The 26,637-nt window shown below is 38.8% G+C and overlaps 1 protein-coding gene across 2 annotated transcripts in view; it reads right to left on the bottom strand.

Moving 5' to 3' along the window:
• The window catches only part of EPB41L4A (erythrocyte membrane protein band 4.1 like 4A), a 266,854-nt gene that overhangs the window by 10,573 nt on the left and 229,644 nt on the right, over positions 1 to 26,637 (bottom strand). Inside the window, exons 17-19 of one of the 2 annotated variants that reach the window (XM_007192108.2) lie at positions 24,046 to 24,093; positions 22,835 to 22,912; positions 12,128 to 12,247 (exon numbers count right to left, since the gene is read on the bottom strand). In XM_007192108.2, coding sequence (XP_007192170.2) covers positions 12,128 to 12,247; positions 22,835 to 22,912; positions 24,046 to 24,093 — 246 coding nt within the window. The remainder of the gene's footprint in view (positions 1 to 12,127; positions 12,248 to 22,834; positions 22,913 to 24,045; positions 24,094 to 26,637) is intronic. The other variant, XM_007192109.2, reaches the window with a different exon arrangement.

The raw sequence follows: 26,637 nt of genomic DNA, 5'->3' as shown, positions 1-26,637 counted from the left end.
GCCATAAATATTGGTCTTAAAAAATTCAGGAATTTAGTCTATATGTTTAAATTCTACAGTACCATAATAGCCATATATTTAACCAAACTGAGTTCTGAAATGCCAGCAGTTTCAAACAGCGTTAAGACAAGGAAAAGTCCCAAGGCTAAAAAAAAAAAAAAATGCTAATCTCCAACTGCTAGACAACCTGTGATTTAATAAATGTAAACACAGGCTACATGCTAATGAGAACTATATCATTTTTATGCTGACATCTGCACAAATTTCATCAATAATTTAGGATGATTTCATTAGGTGCAGCTCAACATCATTTTGCGAATTCAGAAAGCTGTGGAATTTTAACAGCCATTTTTCTTAATTAAAAGGCTTAATTATGTAGGTGTTTTACTTGAACTCTCCAAATAAATTCCTAAGGAAATAGAACCATGATTTGTCCATAGGTACAATGTATATATAAAATATACATGCAGTCCAGTATTAGTCCAATATCTTTCAAAAGTATTCCTCATACACACCTTATACCAATAACTCAAATTAATATTCACCTTTCAGAGAAATTTCTTCGATGAGACTATTTCATTTAGAAATAATTTTTCTTCTTAATTAATTTTTCTTCTTAATAATTTCATTTAGAAATAATTTTTCTTCTTCCTTATAGTGTTCTTCTGCATCCTCCAAATAATCTAATTATATTACCTAGAAAATATTATACTATAATATATGGCATATATTATAGTATATATATTATATATGCCATATATTATATAGTATAGCATATATGCTATATATTATAGTATAGTAGATAATATACTATGTTTTGTGTATTATATTATACTGAAAATAAAATAATAAGTATGACAGCATTTGACTTATTATTTTTGTGATCTTATACTGACCACTGCCATAGAAGGAAATTTAGAGCTGAAAATGTGTTACTAAGAAAACTAAGTTTACAAAACATCTTTATTTAAAGAATTCAAAGCACTTAACATATATCTCAGTAATTCCTCATCATATTCCTGAGTGGTCAGAATAGATAGGATTAGGAGATGTCTTAATCTTCCCCTCCTTCCCTCTCCCCCTCTCAGAATTAAAGAAAGATTAGAAAGCCACAGAGCCCAGAAACCTAGCTGCTGAAGATCGCTCAGGAGTCAATTCCAGGGACTTCACGCTAAATCTTTATCTAAGGCACCAGACTTCTGTTTTGTGTTTAACTGGGTACATCATTCTACCCTGACAACCTCATCTTCCACGGTAGCATTTTTCAATAGAAGTAGTAAGACATTATTGCCACCAGGGGGAGCCTGAGCCTTCACGCACACACAGGTTGAACCTATGCGAACTTGTTTCAGCTTTGATGCCTCCTCCAAATATCCCAGTGAGTAAAAACTCATCCACGTAGAAAAGAAGTTTCATCTAAGTTTCCTAATGATAAGCAAACGTGAATGTCATGGCAATGCAGCTGAAAAATAAACTGGATAAAACCGTACTTCTCACATTTTTCTAGATGATATCCAATCATATTTCAGTTTAATGTGTTTTAGGAGAGAAGATTTTGTGTTTTATACTACTGTATGTCTCTGGCATATAATAATAAACACAAGTTTCTAGTTTATCATTGGAGATTTAAGAAACAATGAGTGAATCATGTATGAATGATGTATCATAACATTCATCCTCATTGGATACCTCTACACGGGCCATTTACAGACACTGTAGTAGGAATTCAAGAATATGGGAGTAACTGAGAGATACGTGGTTTACTATATATCTGAAATGCTACATATACTCATAAATAAATCTGAAGAACAATTTTAATTATTTTCTTCAGATGGTGCTCTAACCATGTTTTAACTTAAAAAAAAAAAAAAAAGCTGTAGTGATTCCTAAATTCTCAAATTCTAATTTTAATGTGAGTTGGGCCCCACCCGACTCTCTTCACTTCTCAGCTCTTCCTCATTTCAAGGGAAAAAAAATCAAGTACCTTGTTTATACAGATAAACTGAGACCTGGAGAACTTACTAATTACAGTAACTGCAACTGAGTATTTACACTGTCACTTGACATATGTGATCTGACTTAATAATGTTCAGCAAAATCTCATGAGGATGGTATCATCTGTGTTGTAGACATGACTCTAGAAGTTTGTGGAGATTAGGTAATAAGCTAACACTCGGAGACGCAGAAGGCAGACAGAGGTCTGGTCTGACGATAGCACTCAGCAGATATTTTCTTAATTGTCAACAAACCTCAGGTTTTTAATGTCATAGCTCAAATAAAAGGCAGAGCCCAGTTTGTCCTAAATAAAGTAATCCATCATCTTGTAGAATTTGAACACTTTTATCCAGTTGCCTACCTGACATTTCCATTTGATCACCCACTTGGTTTTTCAAACCTAATGGAACAGAAATCTTGTCACTTCCCACACATCCCCAGACCACCTCACTCCATCTCATGGATGGAGTGGGTAAAAAGGCATGTCTACCCACTTAATCCATCAACTCAAAATTCATCCACGATATCTCTCACACTATGAACCTGTTGGCTCTCCTTCCAAAATGTGTATTCATCCACTTCTCTTCATCTCCACCACCACTATCTTTTCTGAGCTAAAATCACCTCACACCTGGACCACCAGAATATTTTTAAATTGCTCTTCCTGCTTCCTTTTCTTTCTCAATCTGCTTTTTACTCAGCAGCCAGAGCAACTTCTGAATGAACTACTCTTCAAACAGATTTTTTTGTTAACTGTACTTTGGCCATATCAGCTATATAGTTAAACAATCAAGTTCAGTTACAACGTCATCCCACAAACATTTACTAAGTCTTTTTATGGTTTGCTTTAAAACTAAATTCCAGGAAGGTACACATCAAACTCTTAATGGGGTTCTCTCATACAATTGCATTGTTCTTAAATAACCCTCTGTCTGATCTGATATCTTTATCATGAAGGTAAGATTTAAAAGAAAGTTTAAATAAGATTTTAAATTCAAAGTACCATAAGGCTCTTTTCTGATTTCAGTTGATCCGATAGAAGCAATACCCAATTCAAAGATATTACTCTACCTCAAAAGAATATTCTTGAACTTCCACTTCTGGTCCAATGGAGTAACTGGTATCAGACAAACCCTCCCTTCCCATCCTCAAAAACTATAAAATAAAACAAAATATACAAAGCAACTGTTTGTCAGACATTGGGCAACAGATACCATAAGCCTGATTTTTGAGAGAAGGGAAACACAAGGTTAACCGCCCCCCTCCGCCCCCCACCAATTTGCTCAAGTTTTCTGCCTGGGGGCACTTTCCCAATGTGGTACAGGGAGGTGAAACTCAAGAAGCAACAGATTCACAGGGCTGAGGAGGTAGAAATCAAAATTTGAGGCTGAAATTTACAGTGCAGGATAAAAGAAAAAAGTGGGACTCCAAAAGTCTGCATGGGGTTTTCCTTAAGAGGTTGGCTGAGAACATTCACTACATTTAATCTATACATAAGCTGGGTGGGACTCTGAGGCCTAACAGAAAACAGCCACTGCAAGGCTGAGAGCTGTGTGAAGTGGTAGCAGACAAGGCTCTGCTGCAGTCACAGTGGAGAAGCCATGCTGAGCACTCTGTGCATTCAACTAAGACTCCAGAAAGGCCAGGCCTTAAGAATAAGGACCAAGCCTAAAGTGAAGAACATACCCTAGGCTAAGGACAAAATCTAAAAAGTCCCACCCTATCACAGCATAAAAAATAAGATCAAGAGGATCCAACAGTAATTCAGTTGCCTTCCAGAACAAAATTTGATACTCTTTAAAGGAAGACAACATAATCCAGAGACAACATAATCCAGACCTCCTACAACATATCCTCTAAAATTTCCAGCATGCAATAAAAAATTATTATACAAGCAGAGAGGAAGAAAAATATAGTCATAATCTAGGAAAGAAAAAAAATGTAAGTAGTCAATAAAATAGATTTTGAAAGACCCAGATATGGGAATTTACCAAGGGCCTTAAAACATCTTTTTTTTTTCGGGGGGGGGGCATTGTGAGGCTTGTGGGATTTTAGTTCCCTGACCAGGGATCAAACCCAGGCCCTTGGCAGTGAGAGCTCAGAGTCCTAATCACTGGACTGCCAGGGAATTCCCCTAAAACATCTTGTATAAATATATACAGCAACTTAAAGGAAAATAGGAACGTAATCAATGTATAGATGGGAAATCTCAGCAGGAAATGGAAAGTATAAAAATAACAAAACTGAAATTCTAAAACAGGGAAGTACAAAGTTCACTGAATGAGTTTAATAGCAGACTGGACTATGAGGGTAGGAGGAAGGGTTGATGAAGTTGAAAACAGGTTAATAGAAACTACCATGATTGAAAAAGGGAGAAAAATTTGAAACATGAACAGAACCTCAGTTGCTTGTGGGACAATATCAAATGGTCTAACATATATACAACTGGATGCCCAAGAGGAAAAAGAGAATGAGTCAGAAAAAAGAATTTGAAAAATAATGGCCAAAAATGTCCCCAATTGGGTGAAAAATGCCAAATTACAGAAGAAAATGATAGATACAGTTGACCCTTGAACAACACGGGTTTGAACTGCTCGGGTCCACTTATACATGGGTTTTTTTCAATAGTAAATACTACAGTACCTATACAGTCCAAAGGTGGTTGAATCCGTAGATGTGGAATCGTGGATAAAGGGGAACTACGTATACCAAGGGCTGACTATAAGTTATACGTGAATTTTCGAGGGCATGGGAGGGCTGGTGCCCCTAACCCCTGTGTTGTTCAAGGTTCAACTGTATAAAGAAAACCACACTTAGCCACACCATAATCAAAGAGCTAAAAAGCTAAAGATAAAGAAAAAAAGTCATAAAAGTAGCTAGTGAAAAAAAGACAAATTCCATACAGTGTTTACAGAATGAATGCTAACTTACCACAAATGACAGAGATCAGAAGACAACAGACAATCTCTTTAAAGTGTGAAAGGAAAAACCATCAACCCCAAACTTGATAGATAGTGAAAGTATCTGTTACAAATAAGAGTAGAATAAAAACATGTTCATATAAAGTAAAATAGACAATTTATCAACTACAGACCTGTATTACAAAAAATGTAAAGGAAGGAAAATGGAACATTGGATCTAGAGAAAGGAACAGAACACACAAGTAACAGTAAACTGGGCAACTGTATTCATTTTCTATTGCCACTGTAACAAATTACCATAAATTTAGTGGCTTAAAACAATACAAATGTATTATCTTACACTTCTGTAGGTCAGATCTGACACTGGTGTCCCTGGACTAAAATCAAGACGTTGACAGGGCTGCATTCCTTCCAGGGGGCTTTAGGAGAACATCCATTTCCTTGCCTCTTCCAGCTTTCAGAGGCTGCCCACATTCTTGGTTGATGACCCCTTCCTCCATCTTCAAATCCAGCAACAGCAGGTTAAGCTGTTCTCAAACTGAATTACTCTGACTTCCTCTTCTGTCCCTTGTTCCACTTTTAAGAACCCTTGTGGTTACTTGGGTCCACTTGGATAATTCAGGATAATCTCCTTGGCAGAAGGTCAACTGATTAACAATCTTAATTCCATCTGCAACCTTAATTCCCCTTTGCCATCTAACAAAATATTCACAAGTTATGGAGATCAAGACATCGACATATCTAGGGGACATTTTCTGCCTACCACATTAACTATAAAATTTTGTTCCTCTTTTTCTGATTTCTTTTAAAAACAATGTACTGTTGAAGCAAAGATGGTAACATTGAAATGTGGGGTTACTAACATGCAAAAATCAAATATAGGACAACAGCACAAAGAACAAAGAGGGGATAATTAGAACTATATTTTTCTAAGATTTCTAAGTTTTAATAAAATTTTATGATATTAACCCTAAACAGACTGTGATAAATTAGGAACCATACTGTAAGTCATAAAGAAACCACTAAATAAAAATAATAAAAAGTAGTATAGCTTAAGATGTCAATATAAAAAGTAAAATAGAATACCAAAAAATATTCAGTTAACACAAAATACAATAGGAAAGGAGGAACAAACTAACAAAAAATAGATTCAGTAAGCAGGAAGAAAGAGTAAGATGGCAGACTTAAACCCCAAAATATTAATAATTACATGACCCATAAGTATCCTAAACATTCAATTTAAAAGTTAGAGATGGTCAGACTAGATTAAAAAAAAAAAAAAAAGACCAAATACTGCTGTCTACAAGAGATCAAGAGATGAGCTTTAAACATAAAGATATACTTAAGTCTAAAGTAAAGTATTAAAACATATACCATGCAAAAAGTGAGCATGAAAACGGTGTAATGGTTATATAAATACACACACACACACATATACACACACACACACGAGTGTGTGGTTATAATGGACATAGAGTAAAGAGTATCACCAGAATAAAGAGGACATTTCATAATGATAAAAAGGTCAATTTATCAGGAAGACCCCCCTCCAAAAAATTCACAAATATGTGTGTACCTAATACCAGAGCTTCAAAATAACTTGAAGCAAAAACTGACAGAACTAAAGGGTAAAATAGACAAATCCATAATCATTATTGGAAATTTTAACATATCTCTCTCAATGACTGATTGAAAGGTAAACAAAGAAATCAGTAAAGACATAGACCATCTGAACAACACTATCAGCAAACTAGATCTACTTGACATTTGTAAACTACACCCAACAACTGAGAATGATTCTTTTCAAGTCCACCAGCTCGTTCATCGTTAAAGACTATATGCTAGCTCTTAAGACAGATCTCAACAAATTTGAAATGACTGAAATCTTACAGATTTTTTTTAACCAAAACATAAGTAAATTAGAAATTAATAGTAATGAGATATGTAGAAAAATCTCCAAATACTTGGAAATTAAATAACACACTACTAAAAAAAACCAAGGTCAAAGAAATCACGGGTGAAATTAAAAATTTTGAACTGCATGATAATGAAAACAACACATCAAAATATATGAAATATAGTTAAAGCAAGACTTAGGGGAAATTTAGAACTTTATACTTATATTAAAAAAGAAGAAAGGTTTAAAATCAGTGTCACCTTAAGAAGATGAAAAAAAAGAGCAAATAAAAGACAAAATAGATAGAAGGAAGTAATAAAGAGTAGAAATCAATGAAATAGATAACAGATAAAGAAAATCAACTAAACCCAAAATTAGTTCTCTGAAAGACTAGAAAACACAATTAAGGAGAAAAATCCAAGAAGACACAACTTATCAACATCAGGAATGAAGAAGGTAATATCACAACAGATGTTCAAAGGATACTACAGAATTATTACAAACAAATTTTTTATTAAAAGATTTGGCAGCTTAGATAAAATGAACAAATTCTTTTAAAAACACCTACTACCTAAACCTACACATAACAAGTAGACACAATCTGAACAGCCCAGTATCTGCTAAAGAATTTCAGTCTGTAATTTATTTATTCATTTATTTTTAAGAGATACTAGTTTATTTTTTATTTTATTTTAGGCCACACTGCACAGTGGCATGCGGGATCTCAGTTCCCCCACCAGGGATTGAACCCGTGCCCCCTGCAGTGGAAGCCCAGAGTCCTAACCACTGGACCACCAGGGAATTCCTCAGTTTGTAATTTAAAACCTTTCACAAAGCAAATCTGTGGCAGGGTTGGTTTCCCAGGTAAATTATATCAAATATTTATGGAAGGAGTACTGCTAATTTTACATTAACTCTCAGAAGATAGAGAAAAAAAGGAAAACTTCCTAAACTATTTTAAATGACCGGCATAACCATGTTTAAAAAAAAAAACAAACCTGACAAAGATACTACAAGAAAATTATAAACCAGAATTTCTCATGAACATAGGAAAGGAAAATATTAACAAAATAATATCAAATAGAATCCAGCAATATACGGAAAGGATAATAGATAAGAATCACTAAGATCTTATCCCAGGAATGCAAGGATGTATCATTCAAAACTGAATCAATGTAATTCCTCCACTGACAGAATAAAGAAAACCCATATACAATCATCTCAGATGCAGAAAAAGCTAATAACAAACTTCAAAACTCATTCATGATAAAAAAAAAACTCTTAAACTAGGAATAGAAGGGGTCTTCTTCAATCTTATAGCTAGCATCATATTTAATGTGACATATTGAATGCTTTCTCCCCAAGAAAGAGAACAAGCCAAGGATGTCTGCTTTCTTAACACTTCGACTCAACAATGTAATTCCACACTATTCTGGAAAATCTAGCTGGTACATTTAGGAAAGAAATAGAAGTAAAAGGCAAAAGATTAGTAATAAAGGAAAGCTGTCTCTGTTCACAGACAAAATGACTGCAAAGGTAGAAAATCCTAAGAAAAAAAATGTTTTAAAGGCTTCCAAAGCTAGTAAGTCAATTTAACAAGGTTACAGGATGGCAAGATAAAATATCAATATTAAAAAAATAATTTGTGTTTCTATATACTAACAAACAATTTGAAAATAATATTTTACAAAATGTAGTTCAATACCATTGAAAATATTAAATATTTAGGATTAAATTTAACAAAATAAATGCAATAACTATACTGGAAACCTAGAAACAAAATAAATGCAATAACTATACTGGAAACCTAGAAACAAAATAAATGCAATAACTATACTGGAAACCTAGAAACAAAGAAGTTAAAGACTTAAATACATGGATGAGTAGGACACTAATTTTCTCAAAATTGATCGATAGATACTCAACATAATCCTAATCTAAAGTCTACAGGTTTTTTTCTTTTTTGTGTGCACAAACTAACAAGCTGATTCAAAAATTTACATAGAACTGCAAAGGATCTAAAATAGCTAAAACAACCTTGACAAAAAGAAGGACAAAGTTGGACAATTTACACTGCATGATTCAAATCTTACTGTAGAGCTACAGTAACTGAGACAACATGGTGGCTTAAGACTAGACAAACAACAGATCAATGAAACAAAATTGGCCCACATCTAAGCAGTCCATTGATTTTCAACAAAGGCCCCAAGGCATTCCAATGAAGACAGTCTTTTCAACAAATGGTACTGGAAAAACACCTGGAAAAAAAACACTTCTCAATATCTACCTCTACCTCATACAATGAACAATTAACTCTAAATGGATCACAGATCTAAATATAAAAGCAAAGTCTATATAGTTGCTACAAGAAGATATGAGAATATCTTTGTGACCTTGGGGTAGGCAAATATTCCTTAAGATGCAAAAAAAGCCTTAACTATAAATGAAAAAAAAAAAGGTATACTGGTCTTCATCAAAATTTAATGTCTGCTCACCAAAAAAACAATGTTAAGAACATGAAAAAGCAAACCACAGCCGAGAATTCTTTTTCAGATATGTATATTTACAATACACCTATCTGAAAAAGAACTTATATCCAGAACATATAAAAAGCCCTACAAATAAATAATAGAAAACAACAATTAAAAATGGGCAAAACTTTGAACACTTTTCAAATGAACATATATGGATAACCAATAAGCACAGGAAAATGTGGTTAACTTTGTCAGTCATCAGCAGGGTACTACTTCAAGCCAACTAGACGAGCTAAAATTAACAAGGCAGACAAAACCAAATATTGGCAAGAATAGAGCAGAACTGAATCTCATACATTACTGGTGGGAGTATAAAATGATACAGCCTCTCTGGAAATCATTTTAGTAGCTTCTTATAAAATTAAATGTGGTTAGACATATCCTCTAACCGAGCAATTCCACTCATGTATTTACCCCAAGGCAAAAGACAACGTACTCCACAGGTACACTTGTGTGGAGTATCTTGAGCTTTTTCACAAAACAGCAAAAACTGCAAACAATCCAAACATCCATCAAGAGGAGAATGGATAAACAAATTGTGGTATAATCATACAATGGACTAAGCCACATTTTAAGAGAGCATATATTGTATAATTACATTTATGTGACATTCAGTAAGAGAAAAAAACTAATCTATGGTGATAGAAATCAGAACAGTGGCTGCCTATGGGGGATGGGGACTGAACAGAAGGAGTATGAGGGAACTTTCTAAATTCTGTATCTTGACTGGCATGATGGATACACTATGTATACACTTGTCAAAATGTATAGACTTCTACCCATAAGGTGAGAGCAATTTCACTAGATGTAAATTTCACCTCAAATTACCTCAATTGTAAAAAGGTTTATTCCTTAGGGTGTTAAATGAATCTCAGATCACTCAATTAAAAATGATTAAATCCACAGTGCCATCTACAATATTTGCCCCATAATGTAACTGAATTAGAGTAACTGTAATACTCAACAACTTTGGATTATTCTCTTTATCAATTTTATCTATAAATGATTATTCACTATTTACTATTGTCCCCAGAAATGTATTTTGGCTTCTTCAAAGTTTATATATAGGATTTTTCCTAATTTCATTTTACTTTTCCCTTTATTTAATAAATGAAATTTATTATTGGCATTTAGTTGAATTTAGAGTGCTTTAGAAATAATTAGAAAAGCTGAATGCTGTTTTTAAGATTTAATATCAAGTTACCAAAACTTGTGTATAATAAGTCCCTCATAGAAAAAGATTCCACATGGAATGGTAAAAGCATAGTTGCAAAATTGATATGCCCAGGACCATGCTGGGATCCTATCTTGGGGTTCTGTGCCTTTTGGTTAAACTGTCCATAATTGGGGCTTGATTCTTCCTGTTCTAAACCTCTCTTTTTTTAATGGAATTAGGGAGAGGTGGTATGCAAGCCAAAGGAAACGTTTATTAACTTCTGCTTTAAATTGAACATTTCAGTTAGGTTCCAGAACAAAAACAAATGGAGTAAAGAATAGATCTATAGAGTGTACAGTGCTTAGTGACTACCTGCAAATTTTCTATTAGAGAAGAAACAGACATCATTCGTTATGATGCACCACTGATAAAAACACACACACATTATGCGTTAACTTCTCATTCGAAAGCAAGCCTCTAAGACTGAGCAGAGTCCCCTAGGGTTATGGGGTGCTCCCTTTGGAGCCCGCTCCTGGCCTCTGTGAAACTGAACTGGCACCCTTCTGCCCGGCTCCCTCAGAGCTCCCCACCTACCTCTAGATTCTGCCTCCCATCCACTCCCAGGCATCCTCCCACCGCCCTGCTGAGACACCATCCCTCCTTCCACAAGTAGGCAACACCAGACATCTAACCACCCAGGATCATAAAAGGATAGGTAGTTAGGTCCAACTCACTTTAAAAAGGTATGCTTTGGGGCCGCTCTCACCTTTTGAGTTGGACCACATTCTGTCTATGGAAGGTGTATCTCCCAGGGCCTCTCACCTTCTAAGGTGGCCCACACTCTGACTACGGAGTGTGAATCTCCCTAACCAAAGCTGCTTTCCCACTTAGCTCTCAGGGCAGAGCTGAGACCGCTTGTGCATCCTGTATTAGTAAATCTACTTCTTGCGCAACAACAACAAAAAAAGGTATGCTTTGGGACAAGAGGTGGGTGTGGAGAGTCTAAATCTGGATGATGCAAACATTTTTGTTTAAGTATAAACTTTATCAGTGCAAAAGAAAATTAATTTGGGGAACTGGCAACCTCCTCATCATGGGGTAATTATGCTCACACATGGCATTACCTAGCAACAGAAGGAGCAGGCCAATCTCAACACTGGGGTGTAATGAATCACTCACTGACTACTGCTCACAAATGGTGATTTGATGGGAAGTTATTCACATCTGGTTTAATCTGGAACAAGACTTCAGAGGATTCTGCAGACTCAAATTGAGATAAGCAGCAGGTATTTCACCAACAGCCAGGCTCCAGAACAAAGGAGACTATTCCTACTTATTCAGTTGAATATATACTTTTGTTTAAAAACAAAACTAAACATGATTTTGATAGCCTTGTTTTTTATGACATTTTGCTTTGGCTGTGCTCCAACTTCTACTGCTTCAGATATAGTCGATGAGCATAACAAATATAAGAAGGTATATATGACAAATAAACAGTGGGATAATCATGGTTGAACTAAATCACTTTAGAAGACCTCAAAGAGACAGCCCAATGTGCCCTAGACTCTGCATGCTACCGAAAGCTCGGAGTTTTTGAATCAAGGCATAAAGAGAGAGCACGTACGAGCGAGATCTGTGTCTGGATCGTCTGTTGTTGGGGTCCGCCTGGTTTTTTTCCTTTTGTCTCCTTAGTACAGCTTCCCACTGAGGCGCCGAATCAACCATATCATTCTCCTGCCGTATTCTGAAAGAAAGACCATTCATCTAAAATTAACATCCACATATGTGGTGCTTTATCAGTTCATCCTAAACATGTTTTTAAAAGTTATTTTGCAATATTACCATAATCACTCAAAGCTAGGAATGTATTAACCGTATTAATATATCCATAAGTAGATAAGTATATAATATTTATATATAAATACGTAAACATATATTGGTTATTTTCAGACTTCATCCCCGGCTTAAAATTTTCTAGTAAAAAGACATGTGTCAAAACCAAAACTCATTTGAAACATATTTAGGGGCTTCCCTGGTGGCGCAGGGGTTAAGAATCCCCCTGCCAATGCAGGGGACACGGGTTCGAGCCCTGGTCCGGGAAGATCCCACATGCCGCGGAGCAACTAAGCCCGTGCGCCACAGCTACCGAGCCTGCGCTCTAGAGCCCGCGAGCCACAACTACTGAGCGCACATGCGGCAACTACTGACGCCCGCGCACCTAGAGCCCATGCTCCGCAACAAGAGAAGCCATCGCAATAAGAAGCCCGCGCACCGCAATGAAGAGTAGCCCCCGCTCGCAGCAACTAGAGAAAGCCCGCGCGCAGCAACAAAGACCCAACGCAGCCAAAAATAAATAAATAAATTTAAAAAAACATATTTAGGTTTCGACTAAAGAAACAGTGGTGTCTGCTGCACAATCTTAAATCATGAAACAAAATCATTTTATATAAATATACTAAGTAAAACAGCAATGAATAGTTTTCCTTTGAAATGCTCTTAAAAATTCACAAATTGTCCAAGTTTTCATGCACAGTAAGTGCCACATACACTTTCCATTTTTTTAAGACACGAAGCTACAAATAAAAGAATTTAAATATGGTGGCATAATGCCTGAGCAACTGAGTAGGCACAGAGCATTCTGGTTTTGCTGCTTGCATGTTTAAGAGGGAATGAGGGCTGAGCACTCAGCACTCAGCGTGGCCAGGGGCCCTGCAGGGAATGTAAAATGAGGGACAGGGAAACAGGTGGGAGGGGGTACTGGGGGGCACAGGCACTTGCCATGTAAGAGCACGGGACAATGTTACTTCATCCTCTCAGTTTTTAAAAGATAATCCACAAATCTGGATTTTTTTTTAAATAAACTCTTCTATTTTTTAAGTAATGGCAACCAATTATGAATGTGAAATACTGTATGGACATGGCAAAACCCATCCATGGACCACACTCAGCCTGCAGAAGTTTCGGACTTTTGATGCATCAAGTCTTTCTAAAAATGAGGGTGAGGTGTTACAGGGGAGAGAGGGAACCAAGTACTTAACTAAAGCAAGTGCTTAATTAATGTGTAAATAATGTCTGGAATGCACTGCAATGATGCTGTGAAGCCATGAGTATTTCTTGCAGAAATCAAACACCTGTTATTTGAATCTTTAACTTTGAATTGATATACGTTCTTAAGGAAGCTGCTCCAGGGTGTTTCTTTCGGACTGCTGCTCCCGGGGCGTGGGAGAGCAGCATGGAATTGCACGGTTATCATCCCAGTACTGTGACTGCATGAGCATAACTGCTTCGAAACAGAAATGAAAAGAACAGACAAGTCTGGAGTCATTTCTCTCACTGAACAGATGTCTTTCCGCTGCCCTGTTACAGCACTTAGTACACACTGTGGGGTGGATATCTGGATTTGCTTATAATGCAAACCAGTAGGCAAGTGACATATATTCATCTCACTTATACTTAAACAGAGACAATGGAAAGCAAATTCCAATTAAAAAAAAAAAAGCAGCTTATGAGGAAGAAGCTATTTAAATCTCTCTAGATTAAAGAGGAATTGTGTTAAGTAAAAAATTATCTGTAACACACTTCAAGTCTTTGAACTGTATATATTTCCTCACTAAAGCTTTCATTCCTAATAGGCTATTATTTGAATATTAACAGGATACAGTCATGGTATTTTTCAGAAATTCAAGAACATAGTTCCCTCTTCTAATGACATGTGCAGAGGAAATGAAAACTGAATGAATCTGAATATTAGAAACATCTGAAGAAAAATATGAGAAGGTATACGACGAGGTCATAATTATTAATCAGTCTTTGAAGCAAACACTCTCATTTGAAAATTCCATGTGCGCATACACACACACGTGTATGTGTATGTATTTTCATAGCCAGAACCTACACCTCCGAGCCATTCCATGTATCATGTGACAGTCAGGGAGTGACCCACCAGACCTGCTCGGGGGGAACTGTCCTGGACTCTCCCAGGACTGAGGGATCCAAAGTTAGGAAGAGACAGTGGGAAGGCGTCAGGCTGGCAAGGAGCTGTCTTCCCTCCCACAGGAACCCACACTTTGCATTGCCCGGGGTTGACATAACACCAGGTCCTGGCAACTCCTAAGCCTGGAGTCTTTTAGACTACAGCTTCCATTGTGAGCTAAATCGCTGCACAGTTTGTGGACAGGACAAAATTTCACTATTTTTTTTTTTAAATCAGTAAATCAGCATCCTTAAATATTTTTGAGAGGTCAAGCCTACCAGCAAGGGTGAAACCTGACTGAGGCAAACATACTTTTCCTAGAGAAACATTCCTCAGACAGTTCAAAGGAAGCACAAGCAGTATATGCTCATTCTTCTATTGTGGAATTTAGCTGGCTACTTTCATACTGAGGCTTTACTCTGATAACAAAAATTAAAACTCCCGAGACAAGAACACATATATTTCTTGTACCTTTCTAATAATAAGAACTAAATCAGAAAGAATTTCAGACGATGGCATGTACCTTTAACTTTTATTTTCCTAATCAAAAAGTCGAAAGTGAGGGCAATGAAACCGTGTCAGTTAATATCCTTGGGACCCACATGTTCCAAAGACAGTTGCCCTCTACTGGGGATACTCTTTCATAAATATTCTAACAAGGTACATTAAAAATGTAAGGCTCATTGGAGAGTCACAACAGAAGCACATTCTCCTGAGTAAATGGGTGGTGTGGCTGCCTTAGTCTGTAATGAAGTTTGAAATTACACCCTTACAAAAGGCCTCTGGTTAATGGTACCTCATTACAAGAATGAAAGTGTCATTTCTTCCATCACTGAACTGCTCCAGAAAATACAGATGCTACATGGAAAGGAAAAACCCTAGCCCTACAGGCAAGAGTATTGTAACACTGAGTCCTTATGAGGCAGGAGTTAACTATTTTGTTTATGCATGAGTAACTAAAGAAATCTTTAAACGTAAAAGACATATCCTATCGTGATTCTACCTTATAAGTCTCATTTCTCTTTAGGTGTAGCACACACAAAGTGTTGGTTTTTGCTCCTTTCCTGCTACATTTTAATTTTAATGTGGGTATTTACATTATGAAGAATAAAAACACTGTAAGCATTATATCAATATAGTACCTTTTAGAAAGTCAAAATGTCTTATATGACAGATAGTCATGAAAGTCTTAAGGGGGGAAAGGAGTCCGTTGAAATTTTCACTGGGAATGTATTCATTTTCAAATGTCATATTTAAAGTTGAACCTCAAAAAATGCTGTTTCTTTCCTGTATCCATTAAGGCAATAACTCTACATGCATCACATTTTGTCTATTTCCTCATGTACAACCAAGGAGAGTTAGCAACTGGGCTAAGAAGCCTTACCCTAAGAAGGTTTTTGCTTTTTAATCAAGGTATGAGGGACAGCGTCGCTCTAGAATAGAGCATTCTCCAATAATGTTTCAGAATAAGAGAATTCTGATACATTTCCTCCATGTCTCACCAAACTTCAACACCCTACTTTTTCAGGCTATCCGTGCAATTTAGATTTTAACTGCATTTGACACTTAAAGTTTGCAAAAGGTTTGGAAGACGAAACGTCATATAATCGTTTGACAACAATAATGAAGATAATGACTGTTCCTAGTCTCTTCTTCCCTATCTTCCCAATTATAGTTTTGCCTCTTCTGCAAAATTCTTCACAGTACCAAATGAATTCCTATACAAATCCCCTCGGGTTTTACTTCATCCTCTACCTTTACCCGGGCAGTTTTGTTCCTAATAGGACCTTCCTTTATACCAGTTCTTAATTCATTTCTCATTCACTGAGATAAAGACCATGTGTAATACTGAACTTGAGAAATCTTACAGAGCAAGTGTATAATGACACTTCCAGGTGATAAGAGCAATACCCATCGCTCCTGAGTTCAGCCTCGTTCCAGCTCTGTCATTATCTGACTCAGAGACCCTGGGCAAAACGCTTACCCTTCTTTGGTAGGTCTGTTTCTTCATCTACTGAATTATTGTAAAGATCCTTTCCAGCTTTAAAATTATGGTTCTCTATTTGTGCTTTATTTATAAGCCAGTCAGATACGGTAAAAAAAAAAAAAAAAACTCTCCTCTCTTCAGCAATAGCACAACTTCCCAGACAATTGCTTCATACAACCACTCCATTGCTAATATTAAATCTGCAGTTCCCAGCTGGGAACTGTGGACTTGTGTTTCTCAACCACTGCTCTCATTTTTGGATCACATGCTATAAACCAGTCTTCTTTTTTTTTTCAGTAGTTTTTCTTCCCTTGGGAAATTTATGTTGGTTCCAGGCATCTGTCAACATACTCCCTGAAGACCAGCAAGCAAAAAATTCATTCATTTTCCCACCTTCCCCCACCATCAATAAATTATGCTCATTTGCTCTTAAAGGTGCTTCTATCTCTTCCACTTACTCCTTATGCTCTCCCTGCTAAAACGGGCTGCGTTTGGTGCCATCTCCCTCCCCAAACTCTCCTTCTGTTTTCAGGATCGTTCAACCTGCTCTGCTTTTAGTCATCTGACAGCATTCCTCATTTGCCGCAGCTCCGCACTTCCACAGTCATCTCTGTCAACTTGGATTATGCTCCGGAATCCCTAAATAATCCACATCAAATGTCTAAATCTTAATACAACTTATTAAAGTGGAAATCAGAACCCTGTGCCATCTGTACCACGGTGAACATCATTTCCATCGGCTCTGCACGAACTGCCCTCTCCCTACCCGCAATTTTTACCTGGTTTGCAGCCAGCCCCGACTCTTCAATCAGGGACAGGGACCAGGCAGGAGGAAATGCTTGCAAGGAAACAGTTACCTGTTTTCAGGCCATGTGGAAGAAACGTCCCTTGGTTTAAGTTTGCCATCATCAAAACCACATTGTTTCCCTAGGGCAGAGGGACAGGAATGCTTTGCTTTGTGTTATCACTCTAACAACAACAAAACCCTGCCAAAGCCGTGATCTAGATCTCCCCGGCTCAAATGTATTGTCCCTGTTAGCTGCAGTGCCACAGAGGATGGTTTCTTTCTTTTTTCAGAAAAATAATATAAAAGACCTGTGGAACACATTTAAAATACTTCAAACCATCTTAATCCATTATTCAGATACAGATTCTAAAAGACGTCTAAAAAGCAGGAGGAAACTCTAACAACGTTTGTGGCAGAACAAATTCCTGTTAGAAATACTGACTTCTTTATTGTTAAAGGGAGCTGGGCCCCACTTTGCAGATCCAACAGGACTTCAGGTAACACTGAGCAGCGCTGAACATTCTCGCCAATCGAACAGGACCTGCCCATGCAGGGCCCTTTGTGCTTTTCAAAGCGCATCCATGATCTCAGATCTTTATAAACCCCGTGAGGTAGGCGGGGCAGGTATTATCCCACTTTGCATGTGTGAAAATTAAAACTCAGAGGGTAAAGGAACCAGCTCCTAGGCACAGAGATCTTCAAAGCATCTTCAAAATTCATAACACACCGTCCCCCGTTCTTTGTTCTGAGCTCTATTTCACCCACACGTGCACACACGTGTGCACACACATCACCTCATGTACATAACTCATGTGATTATGATGCAAACATCCCAGAATGAAATTTGGGAAAGGTCCAAATGGTCCCCTGTTGCCAATTTATTCTAGTCCAGCTTTTACCCCCAGCTTCTCTCATTTCTCTTACCCTTTTAATCCTCACCAGGCTCCAGAGTTACTTCCACTTTTATGCTTATGCAAAAAACACCAGACTAGTTCTCTGCCTCACTGCCCACCTCCTCCAAATCTCCCACTTCAAATCCTAAAAGCCTAGCAACACATCAAAGCTAATGACTGAGTAATCCACAGATCCTCCCCAGTGAATGCCCAAAGGAGTGCTGATTTTCATCAACAGCACAAAGGATATTTTGCAGACCGGTTTCTTTGAACGTGAAGGATATTTTATTAAGCTCTAGGTATTTTCAGGGAAAGCTGGTTTATGAAAGGCTTCACTCTGATATGTCTACCTCTTAGGTCCTCCTTCAACATACACTGTGGGCAAGTCCTGAGCATGGCCCAGGGGCTCAGACCCATAAAGACGACTGATCTTAGGTACAAGATTCAAAATTCTAACTAGTAAAACATAATGCAATCTAATATTCACATTAACTTCATGCTGCTTTGTACTTGGTAGGTTTCCAATTTGATGAATTTAATTCAACCGATTTTTTCACAAATCGGTATAACAAAGTAAGTAATCTGAAAAGAAATTTGTAGCCTTTTAGTTTTCAATCCTACCAGTGAATTGAATCCTACCAATTCCATTTTCCAATATCAATCTGTCTCTCACTATTTAGATCATAATGACCACTTCATAACTCTTTGGAGGTCAGACACCCCCTTAAGAATCTGATTAAATCTACAGACTATCGCCAGAAAATTGTATACTTAGAAACACAAAGAATGTTACATACAATTTCTTGGGGTTATGAGACCCCTAAAACCTACCCATCAATCAGAGGGTAAGAATGCCTAGTCTGAAAATACAAATGTGTAAAGTTAGGGAAGATGGGGAAATGGAAGACAAGGTTAAAAGAAAAGTGGAAAAGGCTGGAAAGAGGGTGTAGGAGAGGTGGGGACAGCCAAAGAAAGAGGCAGTGACTCCAAAATTAGATATTAAACTGTCCGGCTCCCTCCGCCAAAGTGCTATCACCTCTCAGATTTCATTTGGTCTTTGCAGTAACTCATTCAAGAAAGCAGATCAGGTAGTATGCACTCCATTTTAGGGATGAGAAAACTAAGTTTAAATTTGTTAAATGAGCTGCCCAAGGTCAAACAGCAGGACATGGCAGAACCAAAACCCTGACCCACACCCTTGGGGGTTTTTTGACACATCACTGGCTCCTAAACAGAGACAGATGTCAGAGAAGACAGGAAAGAAAGAGTGAGAAAGAAGCTAAGAAAAGAGAAAAAAGGGAACTGGATGAGGAAAAATAATGTGATATAGTAAAAAGGGAGGCAAGAGAAGAGAAATGAAGATGAGGGTGTAAGTAGAGACACTGAGGGGAAAATAAGGACTTTCTGTCATCTGAGATGTTATCACAAGAAACTGTGCTCCAACTTCCAGGTATTATACAAAGGGAGGAAAAATCTATGTTCTCAAATCTTAAAATCTAGAGAACTGTAGGTACCCATGCAGATTATGAAAACAGTAAGGAAACAACAACTGAAGTGAAAGGGGATTAAGAAAGACATAAACAATTCCCCAAACAAAGGAGGCTCGAAGCCTCTGGTGTTGTCGGAAACTTCTGTGGAATGAAACCCTGCAGTTACTGCACAGCCCTCACCCATCTGGCCTCATTAGCTCTAGACCCAAAACTGACAGAGGGGGTGCTTACCTACAGTTATATTTTTCTAAAACTGAATCTAAACAACAATCCTTGTTTCTGATACTAGCCTTCCAGAGTCGATGTGGATTATGATTTTTTTTTTTCATGGTTGTTAAAAGCCACAACTACTGATTTGGATAAAGTTGATCTGTGAACATTGTCTTGTTAACCTGTGTTTCTCCGAACACAAAATCTGAGATATTGAAATTGTCATCCATGGGAACAGCAAGACAGCTCAAAATCCAACGGGTAGACACTGTGAAAAAACAGTATTTACACAGAATTGTCTCAAACCTAATAGGAGAGACCTTCCTTATGTTAAACAAACAAACAAACAAAAACAAAAACAAAAAAAACAGCAAGAAAGAGTAGCATAGGGAAGAACATCCCAAAGACCACACACAGTCTCCAGAAAGTCTCTCTGGAACTCTGTCCAGAGTTCCACTGGACACATCATGGGCTTCAAAACAGTGCTTGAAAAGCAAATGTGCAGTCTTTGTCCCTCTGCCTCAGGCTACAGTTCCCCTGGGGAGACAGGAAAGCGGGGTGTGTCGGGTGCAGGTTCTGGTTTCCAAAGTGAGGAAGCATCCAGGGCTGAATTTAGAGACCTTGCTGGCAGGAAGCAGAACATCAGCATGTTCAAGATTCACTTTGCCCCATTCTAGGGTTACCAGAGTCCTTTAATAAAAGCACAGAAGACGCTGGTGAGAGCTCGGCTGGGTCATGCTTCCGACCAAAATAAGGAAGGACAACTGAGGTTGAAGAGATTCATTCTCTCCCCCAAAGTAGAAAGTCAGACATCATTTGACAACCCTTCATTACAGACACAAGACATACTGTGCCTGTAATGGGACCATCAGCAGGGCCGCAGTGTAAATACTGAGACCCATGTATCCCGAGGTGGAATGACTGCGTTCTGGCAAAATTTTAAAGGCTAATAATGGGACGGAGGGGTTAGCGGCAGCATTGTGTAATGGGTACGTGGCACCCAAGGGCAGTGTAATGTGTTGCACCATCTTTCCCTGCACACTGTACCTACACCAGGATTTTCAGGAGTGGATATTGGAACTGCAAGACATGTTTCTTCCTCTGCCCACTTTTTGCTATGCCCCTGAGAGCTAGAGTCCAGACCTCATCTTCTACAGACACAGGCAGCTTATATAACCCTAGGGCAATATCTCTGCAGGTAAAAGAAATGATTTTGAAAACCTTTGTGTCAGTGTGTTTTGAAAGCAATTTCTCATTAATAGCCTTACAAAGTACATTTGCATTTAAACATTCAGAACCACCACCATTCTAAAATACAGTGCAAAGAAAGCCAGTCTAAAAAATTGTTCATGAAACTGGGGTGGGAGGAGAAATTGGGGTAGAGGGAGAAAACACCTAGAAGGAAAATTGAAGCCAGGGCCCCTAGATCAGTAATGAGCTATTTAGGAACTTGTTGGCAACCTTTAAATAGTGTTTCATTTTAATAGCAAATGTCACCGTGAGCACTTTTGGCCTGAAAAGACACTGTTTTTAAATAGGTTACCTTCTGAGAAGTTGAGAATAGAGCACCTATGAGCTCAACTTAGAATACACCAAGCAAAACAGAAATACATTTATTAAGATACTGGCTTGATCAGTAAGTACAAATGGGGGAGGGAGGCTGTTTTGTTTGTTTTGCTTTGTTTTGTGTTGTCTGTGCAGAAATACTGAATTTTAGAGCAGGAAGAGGGTACCTGAGGGAGAGCTACCCTCCACACTTGGCTTTTTATAGATCTTAAGAAACTGAAATCATTTCCTTGAGAAAGGTGTCCTTACACACTGAGATCTCACCTCTATCTAGTGTGATGCCAGCCCCTAAGAAGGCTCCACATGGAAAGCTTCCTAAGAAAATGGCCCACTCTTACAATGCTATCTGGGCTGTTATTACACAGCCTTTGTAGTTAGAGAGGGAGGCCAGTTCAATGCATGACCAGCACAAGAGCTCTGAGCACGAAAGAAGGACCTTGGAGATTATCTTATCCAACTTCCTCATTTTACAGAGGAGAAAAAGACGGCCCAGAAAAATAAAGCAACCAAGCCAGACTCCACGTCAGGTGAGAACCGGTTTCCCAACAGTGGCCCTACGGACACTCTTGGGGCCAGATATTTCTTTGTTGTAGAGGGCTGTCCTGTGCATTGGAAGATGCTTAGCAGCCTTCCTAGCCAGCAGCAATCCCCCCCACACAATTGTGACATCCAAAAGTATCCCAAAACATTGCCAAATGTCCTCAGGGAACACAGGGAAAGACAAAACTGTCCCCATTTGAGAACCACTGGGTTGGAAACTGGCATAACTGGTAACCAAATCCCTCACCTCGCCAAACTGGTGCTCTTTCATTACATAATTACTTGTTTTCAAATAAGTATTTCGGAACTAGGAAGAACTGATTAGTGCATTAAGCCATCACTGACATTGATTACATGTCAAATCATGTCATTCACAAGCTCTTAAGAATAAGTCTTAAAGACATGCACTAATTGCATTTACCCATCTAACTGTGTGCGCCTGGCACGAGTATAAACACGTATTTGCATGTACACATACATAAGGCCGAAACTATGCAACTATGAGTGTCTCGTTTCTTGGCTGGGCAAAGGATAGTGATGTCATGTTAAAAGACACTTCAGGGAGAAATCGCTCTACAAATGGTAGAATTTCTTACCACCCTTAAACAAATTCACCACGTGTTGTACCTAAATATAGGTCATCATTTTTTATATTAACAAGAAGGAACCTCACTGTCAAATTGTTTAATCATCTTATTATAAAGATAAGAAACTCAGTCCAAAGAGCTGAGGTTTCCTAAAACAGTGCTTTAAAATCATGCCAGATTCCTTCTTAAACACAGATGAGAAAAATCAGGCATAGAAATTCATAGGACACACAGCTTCTACGACCAGTGGTAGCCTCTGATTTCAGAGTTCCCATTAACCACGACCTTCCAATATTACCTGTTTCTCTTTTTCCGGTGTTCTCTATTAGAATTTTCTGATTCACTACCACTGCTTGTGTTACAGCGTGAGCGCGACCTGAAAACAAAATAAGAGCAAAAGGAAAAAAAAAACAAAAAACCCACATTTATGACAGATGAAAAATTTCAGAAAGGTTCATGTTGGTTCTTTAGAATTAATTTTGTGGTAAAACTACTAATCCAAACATAAGTAACTGTCGTAGCCCTCTCCCAGTCAGTTTCTCAGTTCAGCCAGGCATCTGAATGTCTACAGAAATGACAGCAGATTAAAGCAGATGTCACCATGCTCCCAGAAGGGACCACAGAAACAAATACTTCCAACAGAACTCTGACGTGGAAAAGCTAAAAGCCCCTGGGGTGGACTAAATATGGACACAAAAGTCCTGTCAAACCCCTACCTTCATGGAGAAAGGGAGAGTTTATTTCCCCTTCCCTTGAATTTGTGCTGGTCCTGTGACTGAAGAAGGTGTAAGGGGTACTCTGAAGAAGGTGTAAGGGGTACCAACAGAAGAAGGTGTAAGGGGTACTCTGCCAGTTCTAGGACAGTCTCTTAACAGGGCTGGTAGCTTCTGCTTCCTTCCAGCCACCTAAGTTAGCCAGGTGCAGAGACCACAGGCAGAGAGGGGTCCCAGGCTGCCAGCCGTTCTGCCCGGGACTAGCTAGACTAGCTAACAAACTGTCTGTTCAATCAACAGAATCACACAAGATATATATGGTTGTTGTTATGTTCAACCATCAAGCTTTGGGTGGTTTTAATGTAGCAAGAGATAACCGAGGGACTTCCCTGGCAGTCCAGTGGTCGAGACTCCACACTTCCACTGCAGGGGGCACGGGTTTGATCCCTGGTCAGGGAACTAAGATCCTGCATGCCACCGCACGGTGCGGCCAAAAAAAAAAGAAAAAAAGAAAGAAAGAAAGAAAAAAAAAAGAGATAGCTGAGACAGCTCCTTTAAGACAAAAGGAGCAGAAAAAAAAAAAAAAGAGAAACTCCTAAGGACGTTAAGAAAGGAAGACTGAGAACTAGTTGAAGCCAAAATTGATATTTCAAAGTTAAAAAAGAATTACAATACTCTTAAAGCAGCCACTAATAAAACAAAACATTTTCCCCACTCCTGCCTCAGGTCTGGGCTGTGCTAATCTTCTAAGCCCCCTCCCTCTCCCTTGACCCTCCTTCCAATTTGTTTTCTTTACCTCCTCCTCTGCTTTAGATCTGAGTCCTCACCACTGTTATGGGCTTTCCTATGGAAAACAAACAAACGAAGACATTAAGGAGAATAGAAAATTATCAGTTGGCTAAGGAAAGCATACCAAAATGAGTTTCACTTCAGTTAACGTACATCCCTTACATAGTCATCCATTCACCAAACACATCAGTCACACATATATGCTCAGCCCTACAATTGCTCCCAGAAACATAATACCAACTGGCCTCAAGAAGCCAGCAATCTAGCAGGGGCTACAAACAGATCATAAATAACTATGCACAACATGTCTGGTAAGTTCCATTCATCCAATGAAGGGGTTCATCTGTAGTTCCTAGGTCTGCAGTTGAAACCGAGTGTTAACCTAATTAGGCCCACCAAACCTAACCTGCCTCGCATGCTTTTTTTTTTTTTTTTTGGGTGGGGGGAGTGGGCTGTGTTGGATCTTCGTTGCTGTGCACGGACTTTCTCTAGTTGCAGCAAGCGGGGGCTACTCTTCGTTGCAGTGCAGTGGCTTCTCTTGTTGTGGAGCATGGGCTCTAGGCGCGCAGGTTTCAGTAGTTGTGGCACATGGGCTCAGCAGTTGTGGCTCACGGGCTCTAGAGCACAGGCTCAGTAGTTGTTGCACATGGGCTTAGCTGCTCCGCGGCATGTGGGATCTTCCCGGACCAGAGATCGAACCCGTGTCCCCTGCATTGGCAGGCGGATCCTTAGCCACTGTGCCACCAGGGAAGTCCCGCCTCACGTGCTTTCAATTGATTTTAAACTAGATGCCCACAGCTTCCTTATACATAACACCTCTGACATATGGGTCACAATGGTAATGGTTGCTTAAGTTGTTTTTCAGGAACTTGGAATTAGTTCTTGCCCAGTTCAGACCAGCTGAAACCACTCACCATTCAACTGGGCCTGCGTGAGTGTCCGATGGATGACCTTTAGATGTCAGAGGGCCAAAACCTCCACCCTCAGAACATGTTAACTCCACCATTTTTTGAACATGTGTCCTATGAAGAGCCATGAAGCTCGACTACATTTGCACAGACCACCAATTACCTCCCTCTTCTTACCTCTAGTCACCTCTCCCCACGCCTCAGACCACCCTGCCTCTTTATCCCATGAATAGCCCTAAGCCCTATCTTCAGGGAGGCAGATTTGAGATTTGTTCTCCCTTCACCTTGCTTGGCTGTCTCGTGAATAAACCGTTTCTCTGAAGCAAACCTTGGCATCTCAGCATTTGGCTTGCTGCAAAGTTGGGCAAACAAACCCAATTCAGTAACACAATCAACCAAGCCAAGTTCTGCCATAATCTGACATCAGCTCTCACCCAAATGCCCTTTCCAACACCCTGGGCTCCATGTCCCTTGTCATCTTCTCTAATGACCTCTTCACTACAACTCAGCAACCCCATCATGGTCACACTTTGGACTTTATCATCTGTAACTACCCGCAAACACTGCTCTCTGACTGAAATCTCCTCTCCTTCCTGAATACCACTTCCTATTTACCTTCAAACAGCTTCGATGGGGCACTCCAGTTAAATATGCAGGCTCTGTAGTCCTGAATGTGAATCCCATCCCATCCATTGTTAAGTTGTGTGATTTAGACAAATTACTTCTCTACTGAGCTTCAGTTTTAATAGTACTTCCCACACAGGGTTGTTATGAGGATAAAATGAATTAATATATTTAAAATGCACAGAGTAGGACCTGGCCCACTGTAAGCACTCAATAAATGCTGGCTATTATTAGTATTACTATTATTGCTTATTCAGTGACTTCCATTCTATCTTTCTTTGACCTCAGTAGTACCATCTGTCTATAGACCTTGCAACTCTCCATCAGCTCCTCACCTTTTTTCATTCCCTCCCTGACTCAGCTCAGATTTCCATCATCTCAATAACATGTATTCCAGTATTCGAAACTTCCTCCAACTCTGTTTTTTGTTCAGTCTTTTTGGCAAAACCCCAAGTATGGGTGAATCCAACTCTCCAGGTTCTCTGAGCCAGCCGGCAAAAGCTGGCTGAGCAGTGTTGGATGAAGTTATAAAAAAGGGCATATTAGCTACACTACAAATCCATTTGCATAACCTCAAGTAGATCTACAACATGACCCAGCAATCCTACCACCTTTCTCTGATCTAAGTACTCTCAGTTTCTGTAAAGCAGTTTCAAACTCTTTTCACCTCGCAACCCTCTGACCCACAGTACTACTGCTTCAGCAGATGACTTTGTGTTCTCCTTCCAAAGCGAAAAGTAGCCAGCCATCAGATGGGAACTCTTTCCTCTTCCTGTTACCAAAAATAAAACTGACCAACATCTCCCTCTCTTATTTACGGAACTGTCCTTATAATTAAGGTCAGTCCCTTCACCTGTGCTGTGTGGGTCCCATCACCTCTTATCTACTCAGTGACTGTCACCAACTACCCTCCTATCGCTCACATATATTCAACTTGTCCTCATAGCAAATTCTTTTACCAGCTTTTCAACATTCTCAAGTCTCTCCTATTTAAACATACACACACCTACTTTGACTCCACATCACCCATGATTTCCTGCCCAGTCTCTCCTCTCTCCTTCAAAGCC

The sequence above is a fragment of the Balaenoptera acutorostrata genome, chromosome 2, assembly GCF_949987535.1.
Source record: "Balaenoptera acutorostrata chromosome 2, mBalAcu1.1, whole genome shotgun sequence".
In the NCBI taxonomy this organism is placed as follows: Eukaryota; Metazoa; Chordata; class Mammalia; order Artiodactyla; family Balaenopteridae; genus Balaenoptera; species Balaenoptera acutorostrata.
This window is presented reverse-complemented; position numbering and strand designations above follow the sequence as displayed.